The sequence below is a fragment of the Taeniopygia guttata genome, chromosome 35 (assembly GCF_048771995.1).
Source record: "Taeniopygia guttata chromosome 35, bTaeGut7.mat, whole genome shotgun sequence".
Lineage (NCBI taxonomy): Eukaryota > Metazoa > Chordata > Aves > Passeriformes > Estrildidae > Taeniopygia > Taeniopygia guttata.
The window spans coordinates 1,244,205-1,263,326 of record NC_133060.1 but is presented as its reverse complement, the minus strand read 5'-3'; the positions used below and the strand labels follow the sequence as shown (position 1 = coordinate 1,263,326).

The 19,122-nt window shown below is 62.7% G+C and overlaps 1 protein-coding gene and 1 long non-coding RNA gene across 2 annotated transcripts in view; both read right to left on the bottom strand.

The window, feature by feature from the left end:
• BAG6 (BAG cochaperone 6) overlaps positions 1-16,589 on the bottom strand; it is a 28,817-nt gene extending 12,228 nt beyond the window's left edge. The window contains 19 exon segments of the mRNA XM_072921016.1: positions 770-1,130; positions 1,931-2,253; positions 2,883-2,958; positions 4,645-4,754; positions 5,423-5,426; positions 5,429-5,526; positions 6,447-6,506; positions 7,326-7,524; positions 7,527-7,562; positions 8,210-8,448; positions 9,297-9,381; positions 9,648-9,948; positions 11,948-12,105; positions 12,762-12,836; positions 12,967-13,020; positions 14,147-14,322; positions 15,938-16,055; positions 16,141-16,293; positions 16,434-16,589. Coding sequence (XP_072777117.1) covers positions 770-1,130; positions 1,931-2,253; positions 2,883-2,958; positions 4,645-4,754; positions 5,423-5,426; positions 5,429-5,526; positions 6,447-6,506; positions 7,326-7,524; positions 7,527-7,562; positions 8,210-8,448; positions 9,297-9,381; positions 9,648-9,948; positions 11,948-12,105; positions 12,762-12,836; positions 12,967-13,020; positions 14,147-14,322; positions 15,938-16,055; positions 16,141-16,293; positions 16,434-16,496 — 2,689 coding nt within the window. The 5' untranslated portion in view covers positions 16,497-16,589.
• Positions 16,590-17,144: 555 nt separating this feature from the next.
• On the bottom strand, positions 17,145-19,013 carry LOC140681383 (uncharacterized). Its single transcript, XR_012052552.1, has 2 exons — positions 18,939-19,013; positions 17,145-17,579 (listed from the first exon to the last, which is right to left on the bottom strand). It is a non-coding gene; the product is annotated as an uncharacterized lncRNA (long non-coding RNA).
• Positions 19,014-19,122: the final 109 nt, after the last annotated feature.

The window sequence follows — 19,122 nt, the reverse complement described above, 5'->3', positions numbered from 1 at the left end:
GCCCCAAATATCCCCTGTGAGCCCCAAATATCCCCTGTGAGCCCAAAATATCCCCCTGTGTTCCTTAATTCCATCCCTGTACCCCCCAAATATTCCCTGTGCCCCCCAAATTACACTCCCTGTGCACCCCAAATTCCACCCCTGTGCCCCCCAAATATCCCCCTGTGAGCCCCAAATTCCGGCCCTGTGCCCCAAACACCCCCAAATCTCCCCCAGACCCCCCCCAAATCCCCCCCAGACCAACTCTCAGGGCCAGGGGACCCCCCAAACCCCCCCCAAATCTCCCAGACCCACTGTTAGACCCAGGGACCCCCCAAATCCCTCCCAGACCCCCCCGAACCCTCCCCAGAAGCCCCCAGCCCCACTGTCGGGCCCCGAGGACCCCCCAAATCCCCCCCAGACCCCCCCCCGAAGCCCCCAGACCCCCCCAGCCCCACCGTCGGGCCCCGGGGACCCCTCGAGCAGCCCGGGGGACCCCCCAAATCCCCCCCAAGCCCCTCAAATCCCCCCCAAATCCCGCCCAGACACCCCCAAATCCCCCCCAACTCCCCCCAAATCCCCCCCAAACACCCCCAAACGCCCCCCAGACCTCCCCAAATCCCCCCCAGCCCCACCGTCGGGCCCTGAGGACCCCCCAAATGCCCCCCAAATCCCCCCCAGCCCCCCCCAGCCCCACCGTCGGGCCCCGGGGACCCCTCCAGCAGCCCTGGGGTCCCCCCAAATCCCCCCCAAATCCCCCCCAGACCCCCCCAAACCCCCCCAGCCCCACCGTCGGGCCCCGGGGACCCCTCCAGCAGCCCGGGGGTCCCGCTGAGGCGGCTGAGGAAGGCGGCGATGCTCTCGGGGGGGCCGCTGGGGGGCGCCCCGAGGGGCCCCAACATGGAGCTCAGCACCCCCTGCAGGACGCTGGTGAAGAACTCGGGGGGCAGCGGCTCCGCCCCCTGGGCGGGGCTTCCGGATGGAGGGGCGGGGCTTCCAGACGGAGGGGCGGAGCTTCCGGATGGGGGGGCGGGGCCAGCGCTGTCTGCAGGGGGAGGGGGGGAAGGGGGAGGGGCGGAGGTGGGGGAGGGGGAGGGGTCGGAGGTGGGCGGGGCTTCGGGCGGGGAGGGGGCGGGGCCAGGCTGGGCGGCCTGCGGGGGAGAGGGGGGCACAAAGGGTTAAAGGGGCGTGGCTTGACCCCCCGCCCTCGTAAGCCACGCCCTCGTTTAACAGCCACGCCCCTTATGTGACAAGCCCCGCCCACTTTGACCCGCAATGCAATGCTCTGTCAGCCCCGCCCCCTCATTATGCATCACAAGCTCCGCCCCCTCATTATGCCTTACAGGCTGCACCCCCTCATTATGCATCACAAGCCCCACCCCCTCATTACGCATTACAAACCCCACCCCATCATTATGCACCACTAGCCCCGCCCCCCCATTATGCATTATAGGCCCTGCCCCCTCATTATGCATTACAGGCCCCGCCCCCTCATTATGCATTACAGGCCGCACCCCCTCATTATGCATCACAAACCCCACCCCTCATTATGCACCGCTAGCCCCACCCCTCATTATGCATCAGCCCCACCCCTCATTTTGCATTGCAAGCCCCACCCCTCATTTTGCATCACAAGCACCACCCCTCATTATGCATAACAAACCCCACCCCCTCATTATGCATTACAGGCCCCACCCCCTCATTATGCACCACAAGCCCCGCCCCTCATGCATCACAAACCCCACCCCCTCATTATGCATTACAAGCCCCGCCCCCTCATTATGCATTACAGGCCGCACCCCCTCATTATGCATCAAAAACCCCGCCCTCTCATTATGCATTACAGGCCCCACCCCCTCATTATGCATTACAGGCCCCACCCCTCATTATGCATCACAAACCCCGCCCCCTCATTATGCATTACAGACCCCGCCCCCGAGGCCACACCCACCTGCAGCAGCTCGGCCACGCCCTCCAGCAGAGCCCCGCCCCCGGGCACGGCCACGCCCACCAGCGGCGCCGGCCCCGCCCCCAACAGCCCCGCCCCCAACAGCCCCACCAGGGGGCGGGGCTGCGCCTCGGCCACGCCCCCCGCGCTGGGCGGGGCCAATGGGGGCGGGGCTTGGCCGGGGGAGGGGGCGGAGCCATCGGGACCCCCCGGGGCCCCCCCGGCCGGGGGGGCGGGGCCGGGAGGGGCGGGGGGCGGGGCTTGGGTGGGGGAGGGGGCGGAGCTTGGGGTGGGCGGGGCCGGGGGGGCCGAGGAGCCGCCCTGGGCTGGGGGAGGGGAGGGAAAGGGGGGGGGGAGGGGGGGTCAGGGGGGCGTGGCACCCCCGGGACCCCCCAAATTCCAACCAGGCCCCGCCCCCTGTGCCCCCTGTCCCCTCACAGTTCCTCCCAGTATAAACCAGTGCCCCCCCAGCCCCTCCCCAGTGCCCCCCCAGTCCCCCCCAATGCCCTCCCAGTCCCTCCCAGTATAAACCAGTGCCCCCCCAGTCCCTCCCAATCCCTTCCCAGTCCCTCCCCAGTGCCCCCCAGTTCCTCCCAGTATAAACCAGTGCCCCCCCAGTTCCTCCCAGTATAAACCAGTGCCCCCCCAGTCCCTCCCCAGTGACCCCCAGTCCCTCCCAGTAACCACCAGTATGGCCCAGTGCCCCCCCAGTCCCTCCCAGTATAAACCAGTGCCCCCCCAGTCCCTCCCAGTAACCACCAGTTCCTCCCAGTTCCTCCCAGTATAAACCAGTGCCCCCCCAGCCCCTCCCAGTAACCACCAGTTCCTCCCAGTTCCTCCCAGTATAAACCAGTGCCCCCCCAGCCCCTCCCAGTAACCACCAGTATGGCCCAGTGCCCCCCCCAGTTCCTCCCCAGTCCCCCCCAGTCCCTCCCAGTGCTCCCAGTTTGCTCACCCAGCACCAGTGGCTGCATCAGCAGTTGTCCCACCAGGCCGCTGATCACCTGAGCCAGCGACGCCCCCCCGGGGGCCTGGGGGGGACACGGGGGGGCTCAGGGGGGGATCCTGACCCCCAGACCCCCCCCGGGACCCCCAAAACAGCCCCAGACCCCCAGAGACCCCAAACCCCTCCCCCACCCCCCAAACCCCTCCCCTCCCCCTCCAAACCCCTCCCCCACCCACTTTAGGGACCCCCAAACCCCTCCCCCACCCCCTAAAGACCCCCCAAACCCCTCCCCCACCCCCCAAAAACCCCCCAAACCCCTCCCCCACCCCCCAAACCCCTCCCCCACCCCCCAAACCCCTCCTTCACCCACTTTAGGGACCCCCAAACCCCTCCCCCACCCCCCAAAACCCCCCCAAACCCCTCCCCCACCCCCCAAGGACCCCCCAAACCCCTCCCCCACCCCCCAAGGACCCCCCAAACCCCTCCCCCCACCCCCAAACCCCTCCCCCACCCCCTTTAGGGACCCCCAAACCCCTCCCCCACCCCCCAATGACCCCCAAACCCCTCCCCCACCCCTCCCCCACCCCCTCCAGTACCCCCAAACCCCTCCCTTACCCACTTTAGGGACCCCCAAACCCCTCCCCCACCCCCCAAACCCCTCCCCCACCCCCTAAGGACCCCCCAAACCCCTCCCCCACCCACTTTAGGGACCCCCAAACCCCTCCCCCAACCCCCAAACCCCTCCCCCACCCCCTTTAGGGACCCCCCCAAACCCCTCCCCCACCCCCCCAAACCCCTCCCCCACCCCCAAAGGACCCCCCCAAACCCCTCCCCCACCCTCCAAAGACCCCCAAACCCCTCCCCCCATCCCCCAAACCCCTCCCCCACTCCGAAGGACCCCCAAACCCCTCCCCCACCCACTTTAGGGACCCCCAAACCCCTCCCCCACCCCCTCAGGTACCCCCAAATCCCACCCCCACTCCCGAAGGAACCCCCAAACCCCTCCCCCACCCCCTAAAGACCCCCCAAACCCCTCCCCCACCCCCTCAAGTACCCCCTAAACCCCTCCCCCACACCCCAGGGACCCCCAAACCCCTCCCCCACCCCCTTTAGGGACCCCCAAACCCCTCCCCCACCCCCCAAACCCCTCCCCCACCCCCAAAAACCCCCTAAACCCCTCCCCCACCCACTTTAGGGACCCCCAAACCCCTCCCCCACCCCCCTGCACCCCTCCCCCACCCACTTTAAGGACCCCAAACCTCTCCCCCATCCCCCAAAAACCCCCCTGCACCCCTCCCCCACCCACTTTAGGGACCCCAAAACCCCTCCCCCACCCCCCTGCACCCCTCCCCCACCCACTTTAAGGACCCCAAACCTCTCCCCCATCCCCCAAAAACCCCCCTGCACCCCTCCCCCACCCACTTTAGGGACCCCCAAACCCCTCCCCCACCCCCCTGCACCCCTCCCCCACCCACTTTAAGGACCCCAAACCTCTCCCCCATCCCCCAAAAACCCCCCTGCACCCCTCCCCCACCCACTTTAGGGACCCCAAAACCCCTCCCCCACCCCCCAAACCCCTCCCCCCACCCCCCTAACCCCTCCCCCACCCACTTTAGGGACCCCCAAACCCTGCCCCCCACCCCCCCAAACCCCTCCCCTCCCCCCCCCCGCACCCCCTCCAGTACCCCCAAACACCTCCCCCACCCCCTTTAGGGACCCCCAAACCCCTCCCCTACCCCCCCACCCCTCCCCCCGCCCCTCCCCCACTCACGGCTCCGGCTCCGCTCTGGGGTGCCCCGGGGTGGGTGGGCCGTGGGGGAGGGGCGGAGGGACGGGCGATGACCACCCGGGCGGGGGAGGGGAACCCCCCCACGGGCTGACCTGGGGGGAGGGGCAGCGACACGGGGGGGTCACCTCGGGGTCACTTGGGGTCACTTGGGGTCAGTTGGGGACAGATGGGGTCATTTGGGGTCACCTCGGGGTCAGTTGGGGTCAGTCGGGGTAATTTGGGGTCACTTCGGGGTCAGTTGGGGTCAGTCGGGGTCATTTGGAGTCAGTTGGGGTCATTTGGGGTCAGTTGGGGTCAGATGAGGTCAGTTGGGGTCATTCAGGGTCACTTTGGGGTCAGATGAGGTCAGATGAGGTCATTTGGGGTCACTTCGGGGTCATTTGGGGTCATTCAGGGTCAGATGAGGTCAGTTGGGGTCACTTTGGAGTCACTTGGGGTCACTTGGGGTCAGACGAGGTCATTTGGGGTCATTTGGGGTCAGTTTGGCGTCATTTGTGGTCAGATGAGGTCACTTGGGGTCAGACGGGGTCAGATGAGGTCAGTTCGGGGTCAGTTGGGGTCATTTGGGGTCAGAGATCAGGGGTCAGTACAGATCATTGGTCAGTAAGGGTCAGAGGTCAGTGGTCAATAAGGGTCAGTAAGGGTCAGTAAGGGTCAGAGGTCAGGGGTCAGGGGTCAGGGGTCGGTAAGTGTCAGTAAGTGTCAATAAGGGTCAGATGACAGAGGTCAGGGGTCAGGGGTCAGAGGTCAGGGTCGGTACCTGTGGCCGCGGAGGCGGCGGCGGCCATGGCCTGTTGGGTGATTTGCTGCGCCACCGCCTGAAGGAACTCGGGGGGAGGGGCGGCAGCTGCACCCCCAAACCGCCTGCGGGGGGGAGGGGAGGGGGGGTCAGAAAGGATGGACCCCCAAAAATAACCCCAAAAAAACCCTCCAAAAAATGCCAAAAAAAACCCCAAAAAAACCTTCAAAATCCCCCCCCAAAAAACCCCCCAAAAATCCCCCCAAAAAAAACCACAGATCCCCCAAAAACCCTCTAAAAACACCCAAAAAAACCCCCCAAAAACCCCCAAAAAATCCCCCAAAAAAAACCCTAAAAAAACCCCAAACAACCCCTAAAAAAACCCCAAAAAAAAACCCCAAAAACCCCCCACAAAAAAACCCCAAAAAACTCCCCCAAAAAACCCCCTAAAAAAAACCCCAAAAAACCCCCAAAAACACCCAAAAAAAACCCTAAAAACCCCTCAAAAAAACCCCAAAAAAACGCCCAAACCCCCCCCAAAAAAACCCCCAGAAAACCCCCAGACCCCCCCAAAATCCCCCAAAATCCCCCCAGAGCCCCCCCAGACCCCCCTAAAATTCCCCCCAAAAAAACCCCAGACCCCCAAAATCCCCATCAGACCCCCAAAACCCCCCAAAAAAACCCCAAATCCCCGTCAGACCCCCCCCAAAATTCCCCCCAGACTCCCCTCAGACCCGCCAAAACACCCCCAGACCCCCCCAAAACCCCCCCAGAGCCCCCCCCAGACCCCCCAAAATTCCCCCAAATCCCCCCCCAGACCCCCCAAACCTCCCCCAGACCCCCCAAAATTCCCCCAAATCCCCCCCAGACACCCCAAAATCCCCATCAGACCCCCCAAACCCCCCCCTAAAACTCCCGCAGACCCCCCAAAACTCCCCCAAATCCCCCCCCAGACCCCCCAAAACCCCACCCGGACCCCCCAAAATTCCCCCCAGACCCCCCAAAACCCCCCCAGCCCCCCCCCGAAGCCCCCAGCCCCACTCACCGATGCCCAGCCCGGGGCCGGGGGGTCCGGCCGAGCCCCCCGAGGGGGGAGATCCCGAATCTGGGGGGGCCCAGAGATTTGGGGGGTCATGGGGGGGTTTGGGGGATTTGGGGGGTCATGGGGGGGTTTGGGGAGAGCGGAGGGGGACGGGGGCGGCCACGGGGGGATTTTGGGGGGTCCTGGGCAGTTTTTGGGGGTCCTGGGGCAGTTTTTGGGGCCGTTTTTGGGGTTCCCGGGGCAGTTTTTGGGTCAGTTTTTGGGTCAGTTTTTGGGGCCATTTTTGGGTCATTTTTGGGGTTCCAGGGCAGTTTTTGGGTCAATTTTTGGGGCTGTTTTTGGGGCCATTTTTGGGTCATTTTTGGGGTCCCCAGGGCAGTTTTTAGGGCCATTTTTGGGGTCCCCAGGGCAGTTTTTGGGGCCGTTTTTGGGGTCCCCAGGGCAGTTTTTGGGTCAGTTTTTGGGACCATTTTTGGGTCAGTTTTTGGGGCTGTTTTTAGGGCCATTTTAGGGCCATTTTTGGGGTCCCCAGGTCAGTTTTTGGGGCCGTTTTCGGGTCAGTTTTTGGGTCATTTTCGGGGTTCCCGGGCCAGTTTTTGGGGCAGTTTTTGGGGCCATTTTTAGGGCCATTTTTGGGGTCCCCAGGTCAGTTTTTAGGGCATTTTTGGGTCATTTTTGGGGTTCCAGGTCAGTTTTTGGGGCCGTTTTTGGGGTTCCCGGGGCAGTTTTTGGGTCAGTTTTTGGGTCAGTTTTTGGGGCCATTTTTGGGTCATTTTTGGGGTTCCCGGGTCAGTTTTTGGGGCTGTTTTTGGGGCCATTTTAGGGCCATTTTTGGGGTCCCCAGGTCAGTTTTTGGGGCATTTTCGGGGTCCCCGGGCTCACCCTGGATGTTCATGTGCATCATCACCACGGGCTCCACGCTCTGGTGCGAGATCCGGATCACGCGGGGGGGCCCCGGGGGTGGGGGAGGGGGCGGGGGGGGGGAGGGGCCCGGGGGGGGCGGGGCCGCCTCGGGGGGGTCCCCGGGGGGCGCGGGGGGGCCGGGGGGGAGCTCGGGGGGGTTTGGGGGGGGGCGGGACCCCCGTTCCCGGCCATCGTCACCGTGGTGCCCACGTTGATCTGGGGGGGCCGGGGGGGGGGAGGGGTCAGGGGGGGACGCCCCAGGGTGGGCTTCACCCCCCCCTCCCCCCCCCAGCACCCCCACTTTGGGGTCCCCACCCCCACTTTGGGGTCCCCACCCTCATTTTGGGGTCCCCACCCTTATTTTGGGGTCCCTACCCTTATTGTAGGGTCTCAATCCTCATTTCGGGGTCCCCCTCCCCCATTTCAGTGTCCCACTCCCCCATTTTGGGGTCCCCTCCCCAATTTCAGGGGTCCCCCTCCCCCATTTTGGGGTCCCCATCCCCATTTTGAGATTCCCCTCCCCCATTTTAAGGCCCCCATCCCCATTTTTGGGGTCATTTCCTCAATTTTTGGGTCATTTCCTCAATTTTTGGGTCCTTTCCGCCCCATTTCAGGGTCCCCCCCCCCAATTTGGGGTCCCCATGCCCATTTCAGGGTCCCCCTCCCCCATTTCAGGGTCCCCTCCCCATTTTAATGCCCCCATCCCCATATTTTGGGGTCATTCCCCCCATTTTTGGCTCCTTTCCCCCCCCCTATTTAAGCCCCCCCCCCATTTTTAACCCTTTCCCCCCATACCTCCATCCCTGCCCCTCCCCCCACCCCCCCAAATCCCCCCCCCCCCCCCAAATTTGGGGGTGCCCCACCTGGATGGGGATCGTGGCCTGCTGGACCAGCATGGGGGGTCCGTAGTGGGGGAGGGGCCGGGCCAGCGTCAGGGGGCGGGGGGGGGGTCCCCCCAAATTGACGCGGAGCTCGGACAGAGCCAAGAGAGCGTTGGCCACCAGCCGCTGCCCCTCCCCCACCAGCGTCTGCAGCCGCTGCGCCGCCTCCCGCGCCTCCGCCTGGGGGGGGACCCCGAAATCAGCAGAGACACCCCCGAAATCTGTCAGAAACACCCCCCGAAAATCCTCCCGAAAATCAGCAGGGACACCCCCCAAAGACACCCCGAAAATCCTCAGGGACGCCCCGAAAAATCGTCAGAGACACCCCCAAAATCCGTCAGAAACCCCTCCCAAAAATCCTCCCGAAAATCAGCAGGGAACTCCTCAAAAATCATCTGAGACACCCCCCAAAAATCATCAGGGACCCCCTAAAAGACACCCCCAAAATTCATCAGAGACACCCTCAAAAACACCCCTAAAAAATCATCAGGAACACCCCCAAAAATCGTCAGAGACACCCCCGAAATCCGTCAGAAACACCTCCCAAAAATCCTCCCGAAATCATCAGAGACCCCCCAAAAAATACCCCCAAAAATCATCAGGGATACCCCCGAAAAATCCCCCCAAACCCCCCCACAAAATCCCCCCAAGGAAACCCCAAACCCCCCCAAAATCCCCCCAAGGGATCCCCAAAAAACACCCCAAAAAATCATCAGGGACCCCCCCAAAAATCATCAGAGATACCCCCAAAAATCCTCCCAAAATTCATCAGGGACCCCCCAAAAACCCCCCAGAGACCCCCCCAAAAACCCCCTGAGACCCCCAAAAACTCCCCGAGACCCCCAAAACCCCTTCAAGACCCCCCAAAACCCCCCCAAAATCCCCCCTCCCCCAGGATATCATCACCATGTCGCGATAGCGCTGCCGATACGGCCCCGCCCACCCCTCTTGGGACCCCCAAAACCCCCCAAAATCGCCCCAAAATCCCCCCAAATCCCCCCCGGGACCCCCCAAAATCGCCCCAAATTCCCCCAAAACCCCCCCAAATCCCCCCAAAGCCCCCCAGGACCCCCGCCCACGTCGTGGCCGTAGTCGGCTGTCGCGGCGGCCGCCAGCATGTCGCGATAGCGCTGCCGATATGGCCCCGCCCACCCCTTTTGGGACCCCCAAAACCCCCCAAAATCCCCCCAAATCCCCCCCAAATCCGCCCGGGACCCCCACCCACATCGTGGCCGTAGTCGGCTGTCGCGGCGGCCGCCAGCATGTCGCGATAGCGCTGCCGATATGGCCCCGCCCACCCTTCCCGGGACCCCCAAAACCCCCCAAAATCGCCCCAAACCCCCTTTTGGGACCCTCAAAACCCCCCAAAATCCCCCCAAAATCCCCCCCAAATCCCCCCAAAGCCCCCCGGGACCCCCACCCACGTCGTGGCCGTAGTCGGCAGTCGCGGCGGCCGCCAGCATGTCGCGATAGCGCTGCCGATATGGCCCCGCCCACCCTTCCCGGGACCCCCAAAACCCCCCAAAATCGCCCCAAACCCCCCCCGGGACCCCCCAAAGCCCCCCCAAAGCCCCCCGGGACCCCCGCCCACGTCGTGGCCGTAGTCGGCTGTCGCGGCGGCCGCCAGCATGTCACGATAGCGCTGCCGATGCGGCTCCAGGCGCAGCTCCAGGCGCCGCAGCTCCCCCAGCACCTCCCCCAGCTCGGCGGGGCTCGGGGGGCTGCGGGGTGGGGAGGGGGCGTCAGTCAGGGACCCCCGGGAAACACCCCGAAATCACCCAAACCCTCCCAAAAAAAAAAAGCCCCAAAATCACCCCAAAAAACCCCCCTGGGACCCCAAAAAACCCCCCAAAACCTCCCAGGACCCCCCCAAAATATCCCCAAAGGAGCCCCAAAAAGAACCCCCCAAAATCCCCCCAGGACCCCCCCAAAAGACCCCCAAAAAACCCCCCCAAAATCACCCCAAGGGAACCCCAAAAAACCCCCCCAAAATCCCCCCAAGGGACCCCAAAAAACGCCCCCAAAATCCCCCAGGACCCCCCCAAATCCCCCAAGGGAGCCCCAAAGAAAACCCCCCAAAATCCCCCCAGGACCCCCCCAAAAGACCCCCAAAAAATCCCCCCAAAATCACCCCAAGGGACCTCCCAAAAAAACCCAAAAAAAACCTCCCCAAAATCCCCCAAAGGATCACTAAAAACCCCCCCAAAATCACCCCAAAAGCCCCCCAAAATCCCCACCAAGGGACCCCCCAAAATCCCCCAAAGGACCCCCAAAAAACCCCCCCAAAATCACCCCAAAAAATACCCCCCAAAATCGTCCCAAGGACCCCCAAAAAACCCCCCCAAAATCCCCCCAAGGGACCCCCAAAAAACGCCCCCAAAATCCCCACCAAGGGACCCCCCAAAATCCCCCAAAGGACCCCCAAAAAATCCCCCCCAAATCACCCCAAGGAATCCCAAAAAATCCCCCAAAGGATCCCCAAAAAACCCCCCCAAAATCCCCCAGGACCCCCAAAAAATCCCCACCAAGGGACCCCCCAAAAAACCCCCCAAAATCACCCCAAAACCCTCCCCCAAAATCACCCAACCCCCCCCCCCCCAAAAAAAAGCCCCAAAATCACCCCAAAAAAAACCCCTGGGACCCCAAAAAACCCCCCAAAAAACCCCCCCAAAATCGCCCAAATGAGCCCCCAAAAAAACCCCCAAAATCCCCCCAGGACGCCCCCAAAAGACCCCCAAAAAACCCCCCAAAATCACCCCAAGTGAACCCCAAAAAACCCACCCAAAATCGTCCCAAGGGACCCCAAAAAACGCCCCCAAAATCCCCCAAAGGAGCCCCCAAAATACCCCCAAAAAATCCCCCAAAATCCCCCCAAGGGACCCCCAAAATCCCCCAGGACCCCCCCAAAATACCCCCAAAAAATCCCCCAAAATCCCCCCAAGGGACCCCCAAAATCCCCCCAAGGGACCCCCAAAATCCCCCAGGACCCCCCCAAAATACCCCCAAAAAAACCCCACCAAGGGTACCCCAAAAACCCCCCAAAGGATCCCAAAAAACCCCCAAAATCCCCACCAAGGGACTCCAAACCCCCCCCCAAAAAATCCCCCCAAAATCCACCCAAGGGACCCCCAAAAATCCATGAGGACCACCCAAATCCCCCCCCGGGACCCGCCAAATTCCCTCTGGGACCCCCAAATCCCCCCTGGGACCCCCAAATCCCCCCCAGGACCCCCTAAATCCCCCCCTGGGACCCCCCAATTCCCCCCTGGGACCCCCAAATCCCCCCTGGGACCCCCCCAAATCTCCCCAAAACCCCCCAAATCCCCCCTGGGATCCCCAAACCCCTCCCCAAATCCCCCCTGGGACCCCCCAAACCCCCCCCGGGACCCCCCAAATCCCCCCCAGGACCCCCCAAAATCCTCCTGAAACCCCCAAATTCTCCCCAGGACCCTCTAAACCCCCCCTGGGACCCCCAAATCCCCCCTGGGACCCCCCTAAACCCCCCAGGACCCCCCAAACCCCTCACAAGACCCCCGAACCCCTCCCCAAATCCCCCCAAATCCCCCCTGGGACCCCCAAAATATCCCCCAGGACCCCCCAAACCCCCCCCAGGACCCCCCAAATTCCCCCCAGGACCCCCCAAAACCCCCCCAGGACCCCCCAATTCCCCCTGGGACCCCCAAATCCCCCCCAGGACCCCCCAAACCCCCCAATTCTGACCTGGCGGCCTCGGGGCCGGGCCCGGGGGTCTCGGGGGTCTCGGGGGTCTCGGGGGGCGCCGCCGCCTCCATCGGCTCCTCGGGGGGGGGCCCGGGGGGCTCCGGGGGAGCCGGGGGGGGACCCTCGGCCTGGGGGGGGGAGCGAGACCCCCCCGAGCCCTGGGGGGGGGAGGGGAAATGGGATTTGGGGGGTTTGGGGGAAATCTGGGGGGATTTGGGGAAATTTGGGGGGAATTTGGGGGGGTTTGGGGAAATTTGGGGGCATTTGAGGGGATTTGGGGGGAGTTTAAGGGGGGATTTGGGGGGGTTTGGGGTGATTTTTGGGGTGAATTTGGGGTGAATTTGGGGGATTTTTGGATATTTTTTGGGTGAATTTGGGGGGATTTTGGGTGTGAATTTGGGGATTTTTGGGGTGAATTTGGGGTGAATTTGGGGTGAATTTTGGGGTGAATTTTGGGGATTTTTGGGGTGAATTTTGGGGATTTTTTGGGGTGAATTTGGGGTGATTTTGGGGGGATTTTGGGGTGAATTTGGGGGATTTTTGGGGTGAATTTGGGGTAATTTTTGGGGGTCTCTCACCTCCAGCTGCGCCAGCACCCCCTGGATGGGTTTTGGGAGGATTTTTTGGGGTGAATTTTGGGGATTTTTGGGTTGAATTTGGGGGATTTTTGGGGTGAATTCTGTGGATTTCTGGGGTGAATTTGGGGAGATTTTTGTGGTGAATTTGGGGGGATTTTTGGGGTGAATTTTGGGGATTTTGGGGTTGAATTTGGGGTGACTTTGGGATGAATTTGGGGTGATTTTGGGGGTCTCACCTCCAGCTGCGCCAGCACCCCCTGGATGTCCCTCAGCATGTGCTGGGCCACCAGCAGCCGCATTCGGGGCTCACTCTGCTTTTTGGGGGGACATTTTGGGGGTCCCGTAAGACCCCCAGAATTGGGGGGGTCACCCCGGGCCCCCCCCAAGACCCCCAAAATTGGGGGGCAGGGCCGGGACCCCCCAAAACGCCCCCAGACCCACCTGGCCGGGGCCCTGGTCCATGTTGATGTGGACGTCGACGGAGGAGCCGTCGATCTGGGGGGGGGACCCCAAATTATTGACCCCCCTGAGAGCCCCCCAAAATCCCTCAGAGCCCCCCAAAACCCCCGAAAAATCCCCTCAGAGCCCCCCCAAAACCCCTCAGAGCCCCCCCCCAAATCCCCTCAGAGCCCCCCCAAATCCCCTCAGAGCCCCCAAAACCCCCTCAGAGCCCCCCCAAACCCCCCCAAACCCCCTCAGAGCCCCCCAAACCCCCTCATAACCCCCCCAAAATCCCCTCAGAGCCCCCCCAAATCCCCTTTAGAACCCCAAAAAACCCCTCAGAGCCCCCCAAATCCCCCAGAGCCCCCCCAAATCCCCTCAGAGCCCCCCCAAACCCCCTCAGAGCCCCCCAAAACCCCTTTTAGAACCCCAAAAAACCCCTCAGAGCCCCCCCAAATCCCCTCAGAGCCCCCCAAATCCCCTCAGAGCCCCCAAAAATCCCCTCAGAGCCCCCCAAATCCCCTCAGAGACCCCCAAAACCCCCCCAAAACCCCTCAGAGCCCCCCAAATCCCCCTCAGAGCACCCCAAAACCCCTCAGAGCCCCCCAAATCCCCTCAGAGCCCCCCCAAATCCCCTCAGAGCCCCCCCAAACCCCCTCAGAGCCCCCCAAAACCCCTCAGAGCCCCCCCAAAACCCCTTTAGAACCCAAATAATCCCCTCAGACCCCCCCAAACCCCCTCAGAGCCCCCCAAACCCCCTCAGAGCCCCCCCAAACTCCCTCAGAGCCCCCCCAAACCCCACCAAATCCCCTCAGAGCCCCCCCAAACCCCCCCAGAGCCCCCCAAATCCCCTCAGAGCCCCCCCAAACCCCCTCACAGCCCCCCCAAACCCCCTCAGAGCCCCCCAAAACCCCCTCACAGCCCCCCCAAACCCCCTCAGAGCCCCCCAAAACCCCCCTCAAAGACCCCCAATCCCCCTCATAACCCCCCCAAAACCCCCTCAGAGCCCCCCAAAACCCCTCAGAGACCCCCCAAAAATCCCCTCAGAGCCCCCCAAACCCCCTCAGAGCCCCCCAAAACCCCTTTAGAGCCCCCCCAAACCCCCTCAGAGCCCCCCAAACCCCCTCAGAGACCCCCCAAAACCCCCCAAAACCCCCTCAGAGCCCCCCAATCCCCTCACCGGCAGGTTGAAGGTCCCCACCATCACGTAGCTGTTGGCGTTCCTGTCGGGGCCCCCCCGAGGGCCGCCCCCGTTTTGGGGGGGCTGGGGGGAGGCGCCGACCCCCGAGGGTCCCCCCGAGCCCGGGGACTGGGGGGGGGCGCGCTCCACCAGGTGGATCACCTTGCCCCCCACATCTGGGGGGGACGGGGGGGGTCAGGACCCCCCAAAAAATAACCCCAAGACCCCCCCCAAAAAATTCCAACCCCGAGACCCCCCCCAAAAAATAACCCCAAGACCCCCCCAAAAATAAACAACCCCGAGACCCCCCCAAAAATAACCCCGAGATTCCCCCCAGAAAAATAAACAACCCCGAGACCCCCCCCAAAAAATTCCAACCCCAAAATCCCCCCAAAAAAATTCCAACCCCAAGACCCCCCCCAGGCCCCGGTTCCCATTCCCATTCCCATTCCCGTTCCCATTCCCGTTCCCGGTTCCCATTCCCGTTCCCATTCCCATTCCCATTCCCATTCCCATTCCCATTCCCATTCCCATTCCCATTCCCATTCCCATTCCCGTTCCCATTCCCGTTCCCATTCCCGTTCCCGGTTCCCATTCCCGTTCCCATTCCCATTCCCGGTTCCCGTTCCCATTCCCGTTCCCGGTTCCCATTCCCGGTCCCATTCCCATTCCCATTCCCATTCCCATTCCCGTTCCCATTCCCATTCCCGGTTCCCGTTCCATTCCCGTTCCCGGTTCCCATTCCCGGTCCCATTCCCATTCCCATTCCCATTCCCATTCCCGTTCCCATTCCCATTCCCGGTCCCATTCCCGTTCCCATTCCCGGTTCCCATCCCCATTCCCGTCCCCGTTCCCGGTTTATTCACGGTTCATTCCCGTTCCCATTCCCGGTTTATTCCCATTCCCATTCCCGTTCCCATTCCCGGTTCCCATCCCCATTCCCGGTTTATTCCCGGTTTATTCCCGGTCCCATTCCCGGTTTATTCCCGGTTCCCGTTCCATTCCCGTTCCCGTTCCCAGTTCCCCGTTCCATTCCTGGTTCCCCATTCCCGTTCCCATTCCCATTCCCATTCCCGTTCCCATTCCCATTCCCATTCCCATTCCCGTTCCCATTCCCGGTTTATTCCCGGTTCATTCCCATTCCCATTCCCGGTTTATTCCCGTTCCCGTTCCCATTCCCGGTTCCCATTCCCGTTCCCATTCCCAGTTTATTCCCGGTTTATTCCCGTTCCCATTCCCGGTTCATTCCCAGTTTATTCCCGTTCCCATTCCCGGTTTATTCCCAGTTCCCATTCCCATTCCCGTTCCCATTTCCCCATTCCCCATTCCCGGTCCCATTCCCATTCCCATCCCCATTCCCGTCCCCATTCCCGGTTTATTCCCGTTCCCATTCCCGGTTTATTCCCGATTTATTCCTGTTCCCATTTCTGTTCTCATTCCCGGTTTATTCCCGGTTTATTCCCGTTCCCATTCCCGGTTTATTCCCGGTTTATTCCCGTTCCCATTCCCAGTTTATTCCCGATTTATTCCCGTTCCCATTCCCGTTCCCATTCCCGGTTCATTCCCGTTCCCGTTCCCGGTTTATTCCCGTACTGTACTCCCGCAGTTTCCGCTCGTCCTGCAGCACGCGGCCCTGGTAGATCCCGTTCCCATTCCCGTTCCCATTCCCGTTCCCATTCCCGGTCCCATTCCCGGTCCCATTCCCGGTTTATTCCCGGTTTATTCCCGGTTCCCGGTTTATTCCCGTTCCCATTCCCGTTCCCATTCCCGGTTCCCGGTTTATTCCCGTACTGTACTCCCGCAGTTTCCGCTCGTCCTGCAGCACGCGGCCCTGGTAGATCAGCCGCTGTTTCTCGGCCGCGATGCTGACGGCGCCGGCGATTCGCTGCTTGAACTCCCGCACCGAGATCTGCCGGTAGCACCGGGAGGGTCACCGGGAGGGTCACACCGGCACCGGGAGGGGTCACCGGGGGTCACACCGGCACCCCCCTCACCTCCGGTTCCACCTCGAAGCTCCGCGTCTGCGAGTCCAACGTCTTCACCAGCACCTGCAGCACCTCGGGCCGCTCCTCCGCCATGGCGGCACCGGCACCGGTACCGGCACCGGCACCGGGGGGCGGCGGCGGCGGCGACGGCAACGGGCGGCCCTGAGGGGTGAGAGGCCGTTACAGCGGGGCCGCTCCCCCCCGAACCCCCTTCGGGACCCTCCGTGACCCCCTCGGGACCCTCCGTGACCCCCTCGGGACCCTCCGTGACCCCTTCGGGACCCCCGTTCCCCCTCCCCCACCTCCGACGCTCCGAGGCGGCCGCGGCGGCTCCGGTCCGGCAGCGCCTCCTCCGCTCTGCGCATGCGCGAGCGGCCCCCACACACATCCGCCGCCTCCCGGGATCCTCCCGGGGCTCACCCGCCGCTGCCGGAGCCGTTAAAAACCGCGGAACCGCCGCGCACCGGCAGCGGGCGACCGGTAAAGGCGACGCCTCGTGTTGGGAGGGGGAAAAAAAAAATGTAAAAATAATAAAAAAAAAATCAGCGTGAGGCCCTCGCCGCCATCTTAGCAGCGCCGCCGCTGCCGCCATTTTGTTTGAGGGCGCCGCCGCCATCTTTGGTGAGGGCGAGGCCGCCCCGCCGCGTCCGGCTCCGCCCTCACGGAACGGCCGCGGCCCGCGGGGCCCCAAAACCGCCGTTATTTACCCCAAAACCGCCGTCATTTACCTCAAAATCCCCGTTATTTCCACAAACCCGCCGTTATTTACCCCAAACCCGCCGTTATTCGCCCCAAAGCCGCGGCGGTGGGCGGGGGTGCGGCGGGGAGCGGCTGGAGGCGGCGGTGGGCGGAGCCTCCCCGGGGTGTGGGCGGAGCTCCGGGCGAGGTGTCAATCACGGGGTGGGCGGGGCCTCCCGGTGTCAATCACGGGGTGGGCGGAGCTTTGGGCGGGAGGGGAGGGGGCGATTTGGGGGTCTCGGTGCCCACCCCAAAACAGAAACAACGACAGAAACTCTCAGGCCCAAAAATCGCTTTTATTTCACCCAAATCCACCCCAAACCCGGAGCTGCCGGTTCCGAGGAGCCAAGCCTTCATCCCGGGGCTGCGGAAGGAAAAGAAATAACGGAGTCACAACGGGGGAAAACGGCTCCGGAGCTCCCAAAATGGGGTTGGGGTCACCCCAGAGGGTCCCGGTGGTCTGGGAATGGGGGATGGAGACCCCCGGGAGGGTCCCGGTGGTCTGGGAATGGGGGATGGAGACCCCCGGGAGGGTCCCGGTGTCCCGGTACCGGCACCGGGGGATGCCCCGGGCACGGCGGCGGCTCAGGGCGCTGCGAGTTCGTCCTCACGGCGGATCGGAGCTTTAGAACCGGTTCCTCATCGCCGCCGCCGTCACGTTTTGGGGGGATCTCGGGGGTCTTACCGGGGGTCCCGCCGGGCACCGCCACCTGCGGAGGAGGAAAAGGAGGAATGGGGTGAGACCCTGCGGCCAGCCCGCGGTTTGGGGGTCCCCGGTGGGTCTGGGGGCGTCGCTCAGGTGTGCTGTGTCCTCAGGGGGCTCGGAGACTCTAGTCCTTGGCATCATCAGCGCGACAAAACCCCAAAAAGGGACTGGGGACCCCAAATGTGCTCAGATTTCCGCTCTGAACCCCCAATCCTCCTTCAGAATCCTAATTTCCCCTCACAATCCCTGACTCCCCCCTCAAAACCCCAAATCCTCCTTCAGAATCCTTCATCTCTCATTATAACCCTCAATCCCCCCTCATAACCCTCGATCTCCCCTCATAATCCCCCATTTCCCCTCAGAACTTTCGATCCTCCCTCACAACCCCAAATCCTCCTGCAGAACCCCAAATCCTCCTTCACAAACTCCAATCCCTCCTCATTAACTCCTGATCCCCCCTCAAATCCCTGATTTCCCCTCACAAACCCCAATTTCCCTTCACGATCCCTGATTCCCGCTCAGAACCTTTAAACTTCCCTCATGACTCCCGATTCCTCCTTCAGAACCTCCGATCCTCCCTCAAAACCCCCAATTTTCCCTCATAACCCTCGATCCTCCCTCATAATCCCCGATTTCCCCTCACGACCCCCAATCCTCCTTCAGAATCCCTGATCGCCCCCTCATAACCCCCGATCCTCCTTCAAAACCCCAAATTTCCCCCTCAGAACCCCAAATTTCCCCCTCAGAACCCCGGATTCCCCCTCATAACCCCCAATTTCCCTTCACGGTCCCTGATCCCCCCTCAGAACCTTTAATCTTCCCTCATGACTCCCGATTCCTCCTTCAGAACCCCTGATCCCCCCTCAAAATCTCCAATTTTCCCTCATAACCCTCGATCCTCCCTCATAATCCCCCATTTCCCCTCACGACCCCCAATCCTCCTTCAGAATCCCTGATCGCCCCCTCACAACCCAGGATTTCCCCTCATAACCCTCGATCCTCCTTCAGAACCTCAAATTTCCCCCTCAGAACCCCAAATTTCCCCCTCACAACCCCCAATTTTCCTTCACGATCCCTGATCCCTCCTCAGAACCTTTAAACTTCCCTCATGACTCCGGATTCCTCCTTCAGAACCCCTGATCCCCCCCTCAAAACCCCCAATTTTCCCTCATAACCCTCGATCTTCCCTCATAATCCCCAATTTCCCCTCACGACCCTCAATCCTCCTTCAGAATCCCTGATCGCCCCCTCATAACCCCCGATCCTTCAAAACCCCAAATTTCCCCCTCAGAACCCCGGATTCCCCCTCAGAACCCCCAATTTCCCCTCACGACCCCCAATCCCGCTCCCACCCGCCGCTCACCCGCCGCAGGCCCGAAAAGAGCGCGCACGCGCCCTCCGCCCGTTTTTATAGCGCCGCCACAGGCCCCGCCCACCCACAACCGAAATGGCGGCGGCAGCGAAGGGCGGGAATCGTGGCCACGCCCACTCCCGCGCAAACCACGCCCCTTTCGCCGCTTATGCGCACGTCCCGTTGCAGCAGCGAA